General features: G+C 41.4%; 1 protein-coding gene across 3 annotated transcripts in view; it reads left to right on the forward strand.

Annotated features, from left to right (window-relative positions):
• AGTPBP1 (ATP/GTP binding carboxypeptidase 1) overlaps positions 1-17,415 on the forward strand; it is a 209,757-nt gene that overhangs the window by 121,946 nt on the left and 70,396 nt on the right. For all 3 annotated transcript variants that reach the window (XM_077248949.1, XM_077248951.1, XM_077248950.1), the window contains 2 exons: positions 10,530-10,738; positions 16,569-16,746. In XM_077248949.1, the coding sequence (XP_077105064.1) occupies positions 10,530-10,738; positions 16,569-16,746 (387 nt within the window). The remainder of the gene's footprint in view (positions 1-10,529; positions 10,739-16,568; positions 16,747-17,415) is intronic.

Genomic DNA, 17,415 nt, shown 5'->3' on the forward strand with positions numbered 1-17,415 from the left:
ACATGATATCCCAGATGTGTACAATCGGATTCAGGTCTGGGGAACGGGCGGGCCAGTCCATAGCTTCAATGCCTTCATCTTTCAGGAACTGCTGACACACTCCAGCCACATGAGACCTGGCATTGTCCTGCATTAGGCAGAACCCAGGGTCAACCGCACCAGCATATGGTCTCACAAGGGGCCTGAGGATCTCATCTCGGTACCTAATGGCAGTCAGGCTACCTCTGGCAAGCACGTGGAGGGCTGTGCGGCCCTCCAAAGAAATGCCACCCCACACCATTACTGACCCACTGCCAAACCGGTCATGCTGAAGGATGTTGCAGGCAGAAGATGGCTCTCCACAGCGTCTGCAGACTCTGTCACGTCTGTCACATGTGCAAAATGTGAACCTGCTTTCATCTGTGAAGAACACAGGGCGCCAGTGGCGAATTTTCCAATCCTGATGTTCTGTGGCAAATGCCAATCGTCCTGCACGGTGTTGGGCTGTGAGCACAACCCCCATCTGTGGACGTCGGGCACTCAGACCATCCTCATGGAATCGGTTTCTAACCGTTTGTGCAGACACATGCACATTTGTGGCCTGCTGGAGGTCATTTTGCAGGGCTCTGGCAGTGCTCCTCCTGTTCCTCCTTGCACAAAGACTGAGGTAGCAGTCCTGCTGCTGGGTTGTTGCCCTCCTACGGCCCCCTCCACATCTCCTGGTGTACTGGCCTGCCTCCTGGTAGCACCTCCAGCCTCTGGACACTACCCTGAGAGACACAGCAAACCTTCTTGCCACAGCTCGCATTGATGTGCCATCCTGGATGAGTTGCACTACCTGAGCCACTTGTGTGGGTTGTAGAGTCCGCTCATGCTACCACGAGTGTGAAAGCACAACCAACATTCAAAAGTAACCAAAACATCAGCCAGAAAGCATTGGTACTGAGATGTGGTCCGTGGTCCCCACCTGAAGAACCACTCCTTTATTGAGTGTGTCTTGATAATTGCCAATAATTTCCATCTGTTGTCTATTCCATTTGATTGTCAAACAGTGTTGCTTCCTAAGTGGACAGTTTGATTTCACAGAAGTTTGATTTACTTGGAGTTATATTCTGTTGTTTAAGTGTTCCCTTTATTTTTTTGAGCAGTGTATTATACAGGTCCTTCTCAAAAAATTAGCATATAGTGTTAAATTTCATTATTTACCATAATGTAATGATTACAATTAAACTTTCATATATTATAGATTCATTATCCACCAACTGAAATTTGTCAGGTCTTTTATTGTTTTAATACTGATGATTTTGGCATACAACTCCTGATAACCCAAAAAACCTGTCTCAATAAATTAGCATATTTCACCCGTCCAATCAAATAAAAGTGTTTTTTAATAACAAACCAAAAAACCAACAAATAATAATGTTCAGTTATGCACTCAATACTTGGTCGGGAATCCTTTGGCAGAAATGACTGCTTCAATGCGGCGTGGCATGGAGGCAATCAGCCTGTGACACTGCTGAGATGTTATGGAGGCCCAGGATGCTTCAATAGCGGCCTTAAGCTCATCCAGAGTGTTGGGTCTTGCGTCTCTCAACTTTCTCTTCACAATATCCCACAGATTCTCTATGGGGTTCAGGTCAGGAGAGTTGGCAGGCCAATTGAGCACAGTAATACCATGGACAGTAAACCATTTACCAGTGGTTTTGGCACTGTGAGCAGGTGCCAGGTCGTGCTGAAAAATGAAATCTTCATCTCCATAAAGCATTTCAGCCGATGGAAGCATGAAGTGCTCCAAAATCTCCTGATAGCTAGCTGCATTGACCCTGCCCTTGATGAAACACAGTGGACCAACACCAGCAGCTGACATGGCACCCCACACCATCACTGACTGTGGGTACTTGACACTGGACTTCAGGCATTTTGGCATTTCCTTCTCCCCAGTCTTCCTCCAGACTCTGGCACCTTGATTTCCGAATGACATGCAAAATTTGCTTTCATCAGAAAAAAGTACTTCGGACCACTTAGCAACAGTCCAGTGCTGCTTCTCTGTAGCCCAGGTCAGGCGCTTCTGCCGCTGTTTATGGTTCAAAAGTGGCTTTACCTGGGGAATGCGGCACCTGTAGCCCATTTCCTGCACACGCCTGTGCACGGTGGCTCTGGATGTTTCCACACCAGACTCAGTCCACTGCTTCCTCAGCAATCTTCCTCAGGGTCCGGTCACCTTTTCTCGTTGTACAGCGTTTTCTGCCACATTTTTTCCTTCCAACAGACTTACCATTGAGGTGCCTTGATACAGCACTCTGGGAACAGCCTATTTGTTGAGAAATTTCTTTCTGGGTCTTACCCTCTTGCTTGAGGGTGTCAATGATGGCCTTCTTGACATCTGTCAGGTCGCTAGTCTTACCCATGATGGGGGTTTTGAGTAATGAACCAGGCAGGGAGTTTTTAAAAGCCTCAGGTATCTTTTGCATGTGTTTAGAGTTAATTAGTTGATTCAGAAGATTAGGGTAATAGGTCGTTTAGAGAACCTTTTCTTGATATGCTAATTTATTGAGACAGGTTTTTTGGGTTATCAGGAGTTGTATGCCAAAATCATCAGTATTAAAACAATAAAAGACCTGACAAATTTCAGTTGGTGGATAATGAATCTATAATATATGAAAGTTTAATTGTAATCATTACATTATGGTAAATAATGAAATTTAACACTATATGCTAATTTTTTGAGAAGGACCTGTATATTGTTTGTTACTCATTATTGTGTGAAGATTCTGTTATATATATTTGATGTCAGCTGTTCTGCCTCTTTGTCCTTCTAGAGATTATTGTATCAAGTCTTATACTTGCCTACTACGAAAATTGTATGGGTGGTGCCACCTTTTGGTCTCCCACTTTTTAACTTTCATTTTTTAATATTTAACATTTTAATTTTTTAGTTTTTAATAAAGCTTTATCTTTTATCATGGTTCTTTCGGTACAAGTCTTTTAAGTGGGGATGTAGTAGTGTTCAGAATTAGCCAATCACATTTAAATGTACTTTTGGCTACATTTTGCAGTCAAGCTAAAATCTGTAAGCAGCTTTCAACAATGAGATCCCTTTGCTGTGTTTGTAAGTTGTCAGTCAGGAGAAGGGTACAAAAATAATTCTAAGGCAGTAGATATACCATGGAAGATTGTAAAGACTATTGTCAAGAAGTGACTTAAAGGGGTATTCCCATCTCTAAGATCCTATCCTAATGTGTAGTAGGTGCAATAATAATGATATTAGCAAATGCCTCCAGTCAGAACTGTATATAGTTTTTCTGATCCACTGAGTCTTTTTCCTCATGTGAAAAATTTGGGGATTTCTGCACTTGTATGTGCATTGGGGGCTTTCTTCAGCAGTATGGGTAAGGATTACTTTTTATGATTTTTTTTTTTTTTATAACCTTTTAGTATGGTGGGGATTATTTGTAGAGCGGGTTTAATGGCCATAATGGCATACGTGGACATGTTACCCTAAATACTTTCCCTCTGAGGCCATGTGCACACGTTCAGTATTTTTCGCTTTTTTTTTGCGTTTTTTCGTCATCAAAACGTGATAAAAACGCAAAAAAAACGCTTACATATGCCTCCTATTATTTACAGTGTATTCCGCATTTCTTGTGCAAATGTTGCATTTTTTTCCACGAAAAAATCGCATCGCGGAAAAAAAAGCAACATGTTCATTAATTTGCGGAATTGCGGGGATTCCGCACACCTAGGAATGCATTGATCTACTTACTTTCCGCATGTGGCTATGCCCACCATGCGGGAAGTAAGCAGATTATGTGCGGTTGGTACCCAGGGTGGAGGAGAGGAGACTCTCCTCCACGGACTGAGCACCATATAATTGGTAAAAAAAAAAAAAGAATTAAAATAAAAAATAGTGATATACTCACCTTCGATGGCCCCGGAGTCTTCCCGCCTCTCAGCGGTGCATGCTGCCGCTTCCGTTCCTATAGATGGTGTGTGTGAAGGACCTGCGATGACGTTGCGGTCTTGTGATTGGTCGCGTGACCGCTCATGTGATCGCTCACGTGATCGCGACGTCATCGAAGGTCCTGCACACACACACCATCTATAGGAACGGACGCCGCTGAGGAGATCGGCTGTCTGCAGGTGAGTATAACCATTTTTTTTTTTTTCTTATTATTTTTAAACATTCTATCTTTTACTATTGATGCTGCATAGGCTGCATCTATAGTAAAAAGTTGGTCACACTTGTCAAACACTATGTTTGACAAGTGTGACCAACCTGTCAGTCAGTTTTCCAAGCGATGCTACAGATCGCTTGGAAAACTTTAGCATTCTGCAAGCTAATTTCGCTTGCAAAATGCTAAAAAAAACACACACAAAAAAATGCGGATTTCTTGCAGAAAATTTCCGGTTTTCTTCAGGAAATTTCTGCAAGAAATCCTGACGTGTGCACATACCCTGACTCTCCGAGCTACCTCCAGCACCCATCTGCATGTATATTGACCCCTTTTGTGCAAGTTACCACTTGTTTGTTTGTGTTTTTCAACCCCTTCACTGCCACATAGTCTTCAGTAATGTGTGCACTAAAATACTTACCCGGTGCTGTCCAGCACTGCTCTGGACCTCTCCTGCTACATATGACCGTAGATCTGATTTTCTGGATCACACAGTGGACCGTTAGTTCTTTAATGTAACTTTACAAGTCCCTCGTTCTGAGTCTCATAGACGCTCATTGAGAAGGTGACTTCTGGTTACACAGAAGATGCTGTTTGTGATCTGATCAGAGTTTTGGACACATGACTCAGGAGAGGACTCAAGCAGAGTTGAAAACAGTAGAAGTCAGTTATGAATAAGTATTTTAATGCACACATTGTACACACATTACTGATGGCTAACAAATGGAGTATGAACATTGAAGTGATACTTGAAATATACTTTGTGTTTCTTTGTAATCTATGTTTTCTGCTTTCTCTCGGTGAAAAATATTGTTAAAAGGTATGTTTCCATAGAAAGTGACCTTTTTAAATCAGGTTTTTTGTTAATGGAACTATACTTTCAACAAACTTTGCAGAAATAAATAGTACAGGCGAATATAAGAAACTTTCTAATATATGTTTTCAGAGAAGTCCGCTCCCTTCCCCACTGATTCATGAACTGAACGTCCATTCTAAAAAAAAAAAAAAAAAAAAAAAGGCTCAAGTCTTTCCTGCTCAGACAAGACGGACTACAGGTAACATGTGTCACAGCTAGTGATGAGCGAACATTCTCGGATAAGGTGTTATCCGAGCATGCTCGTGTGCTAACCGAGAGTCTTCAGCATGGTTGAAAAATATGTTTGAGTCCCCGTATTTTAGGCAATCCCTGTATGTGTTGCAGCTGTTGAACAGCAGAGGGACATGCAGATGCGGAGGCTCAAACATATTATTCGAGCACGCCGGAGTCACTCGGTTTACGCTTTATCCGAGCATGTTCGTTCATCTCTAGTCACAGCTCATTCTACTGTATGGAGAGGGGAGAGGATATGAGACGTGATGAGGAGGGAGACATAGAAAGATTATGCTCCGCTTTGTAACAAGTCTTTTACTTCACCTCAGAACTGGATTCAGATCCAGACAGCTCAGCATTGCTTTATAATTTCCTCCATGCCGCTTCAGCTTGTCTGTGTGCTAAAAAATTAATGAAGAGCAGGACCATGTCTTGTGTGCTGTGCTGTTTGAGAGAGATCATGGCAGATAGTGTCTTTCTCTCAGCTCCTAGTAGATTGCAAATTTAGAAATTGAGCATGCAGAGGAGAAAAGTGGTAAAAATTTCAGAAAATGACACACAGTGAAGAGCAAAAGGGTAACAATGTTTTGAACTTTTGACTTTTAGGCTCCATATCTCACCGTCCACTGCTGCAATGATCGTGAGACTACTATAATTTTATAAACAATCATTTTGGCTATTTTATAAATAACTTTGACTTGCAGCTATTTAGCATATGATTAATTATGCAGATTCTTGTCATGTCACTGCATTGTTACTGTTTTGCTCCTGGTGGTGGAAACATACTTTTCTTCCTGAATGCTACAAAATACAACCTGATCTCACATTCCCTAATAGCTCAGTGTGTTATTAGGTTGATTCCCAAGTGAAAGGTCATTGGTTCAAATCAAGGAGTAGCCATGAAGAAGATTACCCAGGAAAAGAGAAACCGCATCATCCAGCTCATTGATAGCCATCTCTTGGCCAATAAAATTGCCAAACTGCATCATGCGAGTGCCATGACAGTTGTAAGAATGCAAAATGAAGTCTGTCCATCCATTCAGAAGCCAAAAGGTGGACATCAAGGCAAAATATCAGAGTCAACAAGTCTGCACATCCCAAGGTCTATCAGTTGTTGCGCAACAAACACGGCAGTGGAGGTGGCTCCCATGCTTCATAATATTGAGCTCACAGACGCCACTTGTCTGGAATGGTGGTCCCAAAAAAGTTGAAGGAGCCTCAACTTCAATATTGTCATAAGAAGTGTATTTTTGAGTTTGCAAACAAGTATGAAAAGTGGACATTTAAAGATTTCAAACAGGTGATTTGGGGCGATCACACATGTCAATAGACTACGAAGAATGTTAGTCCGCAAGGACAGGGTCCTCTCCCCTCTGTACCAGTCTGTCATTGTAAGTTTGTTTACTTATCTTTAGGAGCAAAACATTAACAATGCAGTGACATGACAATAATCTGCATAACTAATCATATGCTAAATAGTTGCAAGTCAAATTTAAATATGAGAAATCCAAGATGATTGTCTATAAAATGACGGCAGTCTCAAGTTCAAGCAGAAATGAAAATTGAGATATGGAGCCTGAAATTCAAAAGTTCAAAACATTTACATTAGCAGAAATAGACTAATGAGCGTTTCCAAATGTCATCATGAAGGGAGGTTGAGGGGGGAGCTGTGACATTGCCTATTGTGATTGGTTAACAACTATGTATATACAGTCATGGCCGAAAGGGTTGGCACCCTTGAAATTGTTCCAGAAAATGAAGTATTTCTCCCAGAAAACTATTGCCATTACACATGTTTTGTTATACACATGTTTATTTCCTTTCTGGGTATTGCAACAACACAACAAAACTAAGGAAAAAAGGCAAATTGGACATACCGTATTTTACAGATTATAAGATGCACCGGAACATGAGATGCATTTTTAAATAAAATGGGGGTGCATTTTATAGTTCGATTTAACCGTTGCTTGCCAGGGGGGCGATGATGGAGCAGAGTCACAGGAGGCAGGGTCACTGCTTCAGGAGGCTGGTGGTGGAAGGAGTGGGGCTATGCTGTGGGCCCTGGGTTCTCATAAGATCTCGGCGCTGGTGGGCTTTGGAAAAATGGCCGCCAGATGTGTCGCGTATGCGGATTGAGATTTCTGGAGACAAAAATCACACCTGAAACTAGATAAAAAGGAGAGATAATGACTCAATCTTTGCATTGTGTGTCCGTGTGTGCCACACTAAGCATGGAGAACAGAAAAAAAAGAGAAATGTCTGTTGATATTGTTCAACAATTTTGCTTCTCAAGTTCTCAATCTCAAGGTTATAATTCCATCTCCAGAGATCTTGATGTTCTTTACTCCACGGTGTGCAACATAATCAAGAAGTTTACACCCCATGGCACGGTAGCTAATCTCCCTGGAAGTGAATGGTAGACAGAAATTGATGCGGGAAGTAAGCAGATCAATGCATTCCTAGGTATGCGGAATCCCCGCAATTCCGCAAATTTAATGAACATGTTGCTTTTTTTTCCGCGATGCGATTTTTTTAGCGGAAAAAAATGCAACATTTGCACAAGAAATGCAGAATACACTGTAAATAATGGGAGGCATATGTAAGCGTTTTTTTCATGTTTTTATAGCGAAAAAACGCGAAAAATACTGAACGTGTGCACATGGCCTAAAGGTTGAAATGCAGGATAGTTTGAATGATAGATAAGCAGCCCCAATCAAGTTCCAAAGAAATTCAGTCTGTCCTGCAGTGTGCAAGCCAATATTAAGTTGAGGGTGCTAAAAATTTTGTCTGGACCATTTTTGGGGTTTTGTGTGAAATTATGTCCGATTTGTTTTTTTTTCACTCTTTTGTTTTACCAATACACATAAAGGAAATAAACATGTGTATAACAAAACATATGTAATTGCAATAATTTTCTGGGAGAAATACTTCATTATCTGGAACAATTTCATAGGTGTAAACCCTTTCGACCATGACTGGACTGGGGTGCCAAGTGCTCATCAGTGATATTGACTCTTGGGGTACACTGTTCCGCGACAAGCAATATTGCTTGGCCCTTGTTCACAAATTTGTCTTCATTTCTATATAATAATAAACTGGGTAGTTTGTTAAATTAATAATGAGATGCTGCCCTTTGTCTGTACATGTTGCTTTACGACCATTGAGCCAAACACTGCTCATGTAGGTTGTGGTGGCCCCACTCAGGCATAGCGGCCTGTATAGCTGTTACCTGTCATTGTAATGCAGCATGTGATGATAATGAGACTGGTGAAAAGTCTTCTGTAAAAAATAGACAATTTCCTCAGTGGCCAGTGTGATAATTGCAAGATTCCTCATTTTCAATACTTATTGTTTTATGGAGCTAAAATATCACCAATTGGAAAATAACCACAATACATTTATCACAAAAATCTCATTTAATGAATAAGTCATTTTCAGATGATGTATTCCCTTTAAGATCTACTGGATGGCATCCACCATTCATGCCTTGTTAAAGAAGTCATTTTTACTGGATTTTTAAACCTCTTCCAGTTGTCGCTGTTTTACGGATTGTGGAACATTTTGGCTTGTTTTTGCCTTTCCGATCCAAAGTTAAACCCCCCTGGTAATTATGCAAATTTTCCCTTGAATCGATTGGGCGTATAACACAGACCGTCTGTTCGTAGAGGTACAAAATCAGACATCCAGAGAGAATTTTTGTGGTGTACTCCCAGTTGGTGGAAAGGGAAATGTGCTTCTTTATTACCAGGGGGCATAGATTTGCAACAGAGGAGTACAGAAGAAAAAGAAACAGTTCCAGAATCAGTGGAGCAGCAGCAATTGGAGAAGGGAATCAGTTTAAATATAGAAATACAGTGAAATGTCCTTTTAAAGGGGTTCTGTATTGGTGACGCTAGCGTATGTAATCATGAGGGCGGCCACGGTGCTGCTGAGTGGCAGGACCAGGCACAGTGCATGGATGATCAGTTTAGGGCTGTGTGATTAGAGGTGAACAAGAACATTGTATACAACCCATATTACACTTCTCACACCCTTTGTGAACCAGCTCTCACTTGTAACATTAAAACCACTGAGGGGCAAAGTGAATAATATTCATTATCTTGTGACCAAGGAACCTGTTTCGGGCTGAGCTATATTGAGCAGCAGGGGAAAAGTCCAGCTCTTTAAGCTGATGTGTTTAGGAACAATTAAAAATGCCCAAGCGGATGGATTTGAGCGTCTTTGACACGTTTTGAAGTCAAATCATCTCCAAATATGTTGTGGGGAGTTCAGTGTGCAATAGTTGGTGTCAATCAAGTGTGTCCTGAAGGAGGACAACTGGGGAACCAGCGTCAGGTTCATGAGTGCTCTATACTCTTTGCTACCCATGGGGGGAGCTAGGTAACCCTTCTTTACTGATGCCACAGAAGAGCTACTGGTGCAAATTGCTCAGTATGATAGAAAGACGTCCTGGCAGATCTTCCAATGGGCTTAGAGATAGAAAGATGGCAGGCTGGGCAGTGCAGATAAATCAGCTGTACTCCGACTAAGGAGTCTTATCAAGCTGTCCCATTAATTAGAATAGGACCCATGCACAAGACTCCTGGGCCAGCGTATGATTTACCTAGCTTGTTCCTAGTATTTCTCTCCATGCCTGATGTGAGATCAGGAGGGAGAATGAAAGCAATTTCACTAATCTGAACTAGAAATGTTTATAATGACAGTATTAGTTTTTTTCCCTCTTTCTAACTATCAAAAATTGACTTTTATTTTGTGCCTGCATTAAAAAACGTTTGACTGGCTTTGAAGGGAACCTGTCACCATGAAAATGCAGTCCAATCTGCTATCATTATGTTCTAGAGCAGAAGGAGCTGAGCAGATTGATATATAGTTTTGTGAGAAAAGATTGTGTTTTAATCACTTTAACCTCAGCTGTTTCTGGGACTTTCAGTCCGGTGGGCGGTCCGATCAGTGACTGACACCTTCCTCCCTCTGCACTATTATACAAAGATAGCTGTCAGTCACTGATAGGACCGCCCGCCGGACTGAAAGTCCCAGAAAGAGAAGAGATTAAATGATCAAAACCCAGATTATACAGTCTTTTCTCACAAACACTATATCAATCTGCTCAGCTCCCTCTGCTCGATAACATGGTGCCTGCATGTTCATGCTGAGAGGTTCCCTTTAATGATGGCTTTGGATCTCTGCTCATGATCGTACGGCCACTACCGCTGTATTGTCTTTCTGCCATGATTTTTTCTTTGCATTCAGAATGATTTTTATTTCTCCCTTTTAATGTTTAACCTTAGAGACGAATGCCAGAAAAGCAGTAGACCGAGGATACGTTCAAGGGCTTTTAGCAATATATTTGGACTGGCATCGTCATGACACCCGGCACAGGCACATGTTGATCCGAAAAGGCATACTGCAGTGCCTTAAAAGCATTACTAACATCAAGCTGGGTAGAAAAGCTTTCATAGATGCTAATGGTATGAAGATTTTATATAACTCCTCACAAGTAAGTATTTCTCAAAATGCAAACCTATTTAGTCTCACTTTGTATGTCTGTTCATAGGTACCAGGTTATAGTAAGTGCTCGAAGAGGTGGCTCTACAGGTCTACTGGTGGAACACTAGAGTCATCCCTGAATCATAGCGAGGAGAGCTGCTTTCTTTCAAAAACAGTCCGCAGGTTGTCTTTTAGCGTTGCTGGTCAACAACCTTCCCTTTAATGGAGCTGAGCTACAATATGAGACCCAACCCATGGACAGGTGTGGCACTGTTTCTAGAACAAAGCAGCCATATTTTTCTGATACTATGCAACCTTTATAAACTTGACAATTTAAGTTTTGTAACCATTGTAGTGTAAATCTGGCAAATCTTATGTCACCATTAAGGGTTTATTCCCATCTTCATAGATGGGTTGGGTAGTGCTAATAAAAATAAGTCATTTTGCAATTTACCTTTTATTAAAGGGAATCTGTCACCAAGTTTTTACTATATATTCTGGGAGCAGCATAATATAGGGTTAGATAGCCTGGTTACAGGTATGTAACACTTACTGGGCTGCTTGGTGTAGTTTTGATAGAGTACCTGTTTGTCTGACGTAGATGTAGCAGTGCTAAGGCACGTTCACACATTCAGTATTTGGTCAGTATTTTACATCCATACCATATTTTACGGATCATAAGACGCACCCCAAATTTTGGGGAGGAAAATAAGTTTATTTTTAACCCCTTTCTGACATTGGACGTACTATCCCGTCGAGGTGGGGTGGGCCCGTATGACCACCGATGGGATAGTACGTCCAGCGCGATCGGCGGCGCTCACGGGGGGAGCGCGGCCGATCGCGGCCGGGTGTCAGCTGACCATCGCAGCTGACATCCGGCACTATGTGCCAGGAGCGGTCACGGACCGCCCCGGCACATTAACCCCCGGCACACCGCGATCAAAAATGATCGTGGTGTGCCGGCGGTACAGGGAAGCATCGCGCAGGGAGGGGGCTCCCTGCGTGCTTCCCTGAGACCCCCGGAGCAACGCGATGTGATCGCATTGCTGCGAGGGTCTCTTACCTCCTCCTCGCTGCAGGTGCCCGGATCCAAGATGGCCGCGGCATCCAGGTCCTGCAGGGAGGGAGGTGGCTTACCAAGTGCCTGCTCAGAGCAGGTGCTTGGTAAGCCAGCAGTGCTGTAAGTCAGATCGGTGATCATCGGAGTGCTGTGCAAACTGTCAGATCAGCGATCTGTGATGTCCCCCCTGGGACAAAGTAAAAAAGTTAAAAAAAAAATTTCCACATGTGTAAAAAAAAAAAAAAAATAAAAAAAAAAAAAAAATTCCTAAATAAAGAAAAAAAAATATATTATTCCCATAAATACATTTCTTTATCTAAATAAAAAAAAAAACAATAAAAGTACACATATTTAGTATCGCCGCGTCCGTAACGACCCCACCTATAAAACTATATCACTAGTTAACCCCTTCAGTGAACACCGTAGGGAAAAAAAAAAACCGAGGCAAAAAACGCTTTATTATTATACCGCCAAACAAAAAGTGGAATAACACGCGATCAAAAAGACGGATATAAATAACCATGGTACCGCTGAAAACGCCATGTTGTCCCGCAAAAAACGAGCCACCATACAGCGTCTTCAAAGAAAAAATGTAAAAGTTATAGTCCTCAGAATAAAGCGATGCCAAAATAATTATTTATTCTATAAAATAGTTTTTATCGTATAAAAGCGCCAAAGCATAAAAAAATGATATAAATGAGGTATCGCTGTAATCGTACTGACCCGAAGAATAAAACTGCTTTATCAATTTTACCAAACGTGGAATGGTATAAACGCCTCCCCCAAAAGAAATTCATGAATAGCTGTTTTTTTGTCATTCTGCCTCACAAAATTCGGAATAAAAAGCGATCAAAAACTGTCAAGTGTCCGAAAATGTTACCAATAAAAACGTCAACTCGTCCCGCAAAAAAACAAGACCTCACATGACTCTGTGGACCAAAATATGGAAAAATTATAGGTCTCAAAATGTGGAGACGCAAAAACTTTTTTGCTATAAAAAGCGTCTTTTAGTGTGTGATAGCTGCCAATCATAAAAATCCGCTATAAAAAATGCTATAAAAGTAAATCAATCCCCCCTTCAACACCCTCTTAGTTAGGGAAAAATAATAAAATTAAAAAAATGTATTTATTTCCATTTTCCCATTAGGGCTAGGGTTAGGGCTAGGGTTGGGGCTAAAGTTAGGGTTAAGGTTTGGATTACATTTACGGTTGGGATTAGGGTTGGGATTAGGGTTAGGGGTGTGTTTGGATTAGGGTTTCAGGTAGAATTGGGGAGTTTCCACTGTTCAGGCACATCAGGGGCTCTCCAAATGCGACATGGTGTCCCATCTCAATTCCAGTCAATTTTGCATTGAAAAGTCAAACGGCGCTCCTTCCCTTTTGAGCTCTGCCATGCGCCCAAACAGTCGTTTACCCCCACATATGGGGTATCGGCGTATTCAGGACAAATTGCACAACAACTTTTAGGGTCCAATTTCTTCTCTTACCCTTGGGAAAATAAAAAATTGGGGGCGATAAGATCATTTTTGTGAAAAAATATGATTTTTTATTTTTACGGCTCTGCATTATAAACTTCTGTGAAGCACTTGGTGGGTAAAAGTGCTCACCACACATCTAGATAAGTTCCTTAGGGGGTCTACTTTCCAAAATGGTGTCACTTGTGGGGGGTTTCAATGTTTAGGCACATCAGGGGCTCTCCAAACGCAACATGGCGTCCCATCTCAATTCCAGTCAATTTTGCATTGTAAAGTAAAATGGCGCTCCTTTCCTTCCGAGCTCTGCCATGCGCCCAAACAGTGGTTCACCCCCACATATGGAGTATCAGCGTACTCAGGACAAATTGTACAACAAGTTTTGGGGTCCATTTTCTCCAGTTACCCTTGATAAAATAAAACAAATTGGAGCTGAAATAAATTTTGCGTGAAAAAAAGTTAAATGTTCATTTTTATTTAAACATTCCAAAAATTCCTATGAAACACCTGAAGGGTTAATAAACTTCTTGAATGTGGTTTTCAGCACCTTGAGGGGTGCAGTTTTTAGAATGGTGTCACACTTGGGTATTTTCTATCATATAGAACCCTCAAAATGACTTCAAATGAGATGTGGTCCCTAAAAAAAAAATGGTGTTATAAAAATGAGAAATTTCTGGTCAACTTTTAACCCTTATAACTCCCTAACAAAAAAAAATTTTGGTTCCAAAATTGTGCCGATGTAAAGTAGACATGTGGGAAATGTTACTTATTAAGTATTTTGAGTGACATATCTCTGTGATTTAAGGGCATAAAAATTAAACGTTGGAAAATTGTTAAATTTGCTAAATTTTTGCCAAATTTCCGTTTTTTTTCACAAATAAACGCAAGTTATATCGAATAAATGTTACCACTAACATGAAGTACAATATCTCACGAGAAAACAATGTCAGAATCGCCAAGATCCGTTGAAGCGTTCCAGAGTTATAACCTCATAAAGGGACAGTGGTCAGAATTGTAAAAATTGGCCTGGTCATTAACGTGCAAACCACCCTTGGGGGTAAAGGGGTTAATAAACGATAAATTGCAAAAGCACCTATTTTTACTAGCACCACAATACTGAACATGTGAACATGGCCTAAGACTTCTGGGCTGTGCATAAGCCCTCCGACAGCCCTTATTACCCATGGGTAGATATCTGTACTTGGTTAAAGAGATGGATGGTGAGCCCTGTTCATATGGTGCAGCACCTGGATCACCATTGTATACCTGTGTCAGCATATGTGTAAACATTATACCTGTTGTATAAAAGTTTGTCACCTTCTTGCAGTCAGTAGTGACATGGTACTGCTTTACAAGGACTGAAATGCTGTTATTTGGCCACAAGAGGCCAGTGTTTCCTAAACACACAAGTAAAAGGTTAAGTCTGCCCAGCAACAGAAGCATAATCAAAGACAGTTGACAGCTAGATATGTGTCACAAGAAGTGGTGTAGCCTTCTTGGCAGCAGTTGGAAGTTATTAAAGACAGCAAGAGAACATGCCGGAGGGAGGTCCAGTGACATTAGCATGTATAAGCATCCCACTGGGATCAAAAGCATGGCGGAGTGGCGCTGACCTTCCCGGTGACCAGATCCTTATCAGTTGGGAGAAAATTACCATCAGTAACACTGCTAGAGATGGAAATAGCATGAGTAATGCTGAGTGCCGCTGAAAAGTCAAGCCATAGTAATCAGCGGTACCGCTCATTTGTTGGAGGGGAGCCTCATCCGTTGGCATGCATCGGTATTTGTGCGGCGCTCACCCGGGTCGATAAGATAACTACCCGCAGTGGGTAACTGTGCACGAACCTTATCACGTCTTGGTGCCTAAATACCCAAGACTGAGACCGGACCTGTAGCTAGTTAGATAGGCAAATGGACTGTGAGGACGCAACTTTTGCTAATATCAGCGTCTGGGATTTCTGGTTTCGCTGCTATGTCACCTATTGCTTTGTTATTAAGGGCTCTTTGTTTACTATAAATCTCCAATTCACACATTGGTTCTCTTAAAGCACGCAGCTGACTTTAGGCCATTTCTGTGGAACATTATAGTTACTTGATATTTGTTCAAGTTTTTCAACCTTTATTTTTTTTAGGGCTTTGCAGCTGGTACATTTTTATTCATGGTGTAGTCGGGAAGGAACATTCTTCATTGTTCACTGAAGTCCTAATAGGGCAGGGAAGTGTTTTTTGTGGAATAGAGTTAAATTATTGTAAGCCGTTGTGCTGTACTGCAGGTGAGCCTGTATTCCACACCCATTCACTTGTTCTAGGGTTAAGGGTATTAACAGGCGGCTGGTATTAATTGGCGGCTGCTTTACCAGGCACGCCAGTAAGTAAAGACATAGTGATTATAGTTGGCATGTATTGTAGGGCACCATGCTGTACAGCACAGTGGTCTCAGCCTCCCGGCTGAGTGTCTGTGGATTTTGTTAAAATCTTTCTCCTTTTTCTGGTATGTTTATTCACATATTTATTGAAAGTGTTTTATTTTTTTTTTAGTGGTTGAACTGGTATTGGATTAATCTTTCTCGCTTGTGACTTTGTTGTATCCTGGGGAGTCCACCCCATCATACTGCTTACACAGTGACTTTTCCCCGAAGCTGAAAGTCAGGAGTGCAGGCGGGGTGACACAGATTAGCTTGGCATGTGAGATGTAGAATTAATCTCCTGCTGATAAAATACTGATTGTGTTGAAACTACAGCACACAACCTAATAAATGACACATCCCTGCAATCAAGCTCTTGTGCCCTTTATTATGCTGCTCTCCGATTAAATAGTAAAAACTACTGACAGACGTTTATAGCTATCCTTGAGACAGTATCACTTTTCTTTTGCGTACAGCTTATTGCTCAATAGCGGTGGTGGAAAAATCACTGTGCTTACAAGCTCTTTTATAGTAAACTTGTAAGCACTGCTTTGAAGCTGGCTATGATCGCTGGAGGGCACTGTTACCTGTTATACTCGACCAGGTTCAGTGCTGTGCTTATAAGCAGCAATGGTGGTCGGTGTCCTAGGCAACAAGATCTAAAGAAATGAAAACTGTCGCTATCTCAAGAATGACTTCAAATTTTCATAAACAGCAAATTGCAAAAGTGCTTGTTTTTACATGCACTATCCAACAACACTAAGGATGTTTTCCCATAAATTTAAAGAATTATTTACATCTGCATAGCTATCTAAAGAAATCATGAGGCTCCCAGGCATCAGAACTCTAATATGCTGCTTCTATGAGACCATATTCACATTTTTCATTACTTATCTTTAATAGGATTGTCAAGCTGTGAGAACTCTGGATCCCCTCGTTAATACATCTAGCCTAATAATGAGAAAATGCTTTCCCAAGAATCGTCTTCCTTTACCAACCATAAAAAGTGCTTTCCAGTTTCAATTGCCTGTTATACCGACCAGTGGTCCGGTGGCTCAGATCTACAGCTTGCCTCCTGAAGGTAAATGGCCTAAGAAACCAATTAACTGCTGGAAAGAATTTTTCACATTAGGTTTAACACTACTGACAGATTCCCTTTAAGCCATCTGTAGGAGCATGTAGGCCATAGAAAGTTGAATAAAATTATATCTTGATATTTGTGATCAGATGTCTTCTTCCAGAGAAATGCACGTTTTTCTTTCTACGTAAATGATCTGTGAAGATCTATGGGACAAACCCTGGTCTCCTGGAGAATCTGCCTCCAGAGCTTTTTATATGAAAGTGGGCAGTGCCAGTGTAAGACTTGTAGATCAGGAGAACAGACTGCCAGTCACCACTTGTCTCACACTAGTAGCGCCCCTTTTCCTAAGATCTGTGTCCGACCCATAGATCTTAACAGCTCATTTACATACGAGAAAAATGTGGATTTTTTTTGGAATAAGATTTCAGATAACAGATATCAAGGTATCAGTTTATTCTACTTTCTATGACCTGCATACTCATATAGACGGCTTAGGAGGGTGGATCTCACTGACAGATTCCCTTTTAAGGTATGTTCAGACGATCAGCAAACGTTGCGGGTCTGACGCTGCATCCTTGTGCAGCCTCCAACCTGTAGCGTCCAGATGTTACAGCATAGTGAATAAGATTTCAAGAAATCCCAACTATACATCCAGAGATGCCCATGGCT

This window comes from Ranitomeya variabilis, chromosome 1, assembly GCF_051348905.1.
Source record: "Ranitomeya variabilis isolate aRanVar5 chromosome 1, aRanVar5.hap1, whole genome shotgun sequence".
Classification (NCBI taxonomy): Eukaryota; Metazoa; Chordata; class Amphibia; order Anura; family Dendrobatidae; genus Ranitomeya; species Ranitomeya variabilis.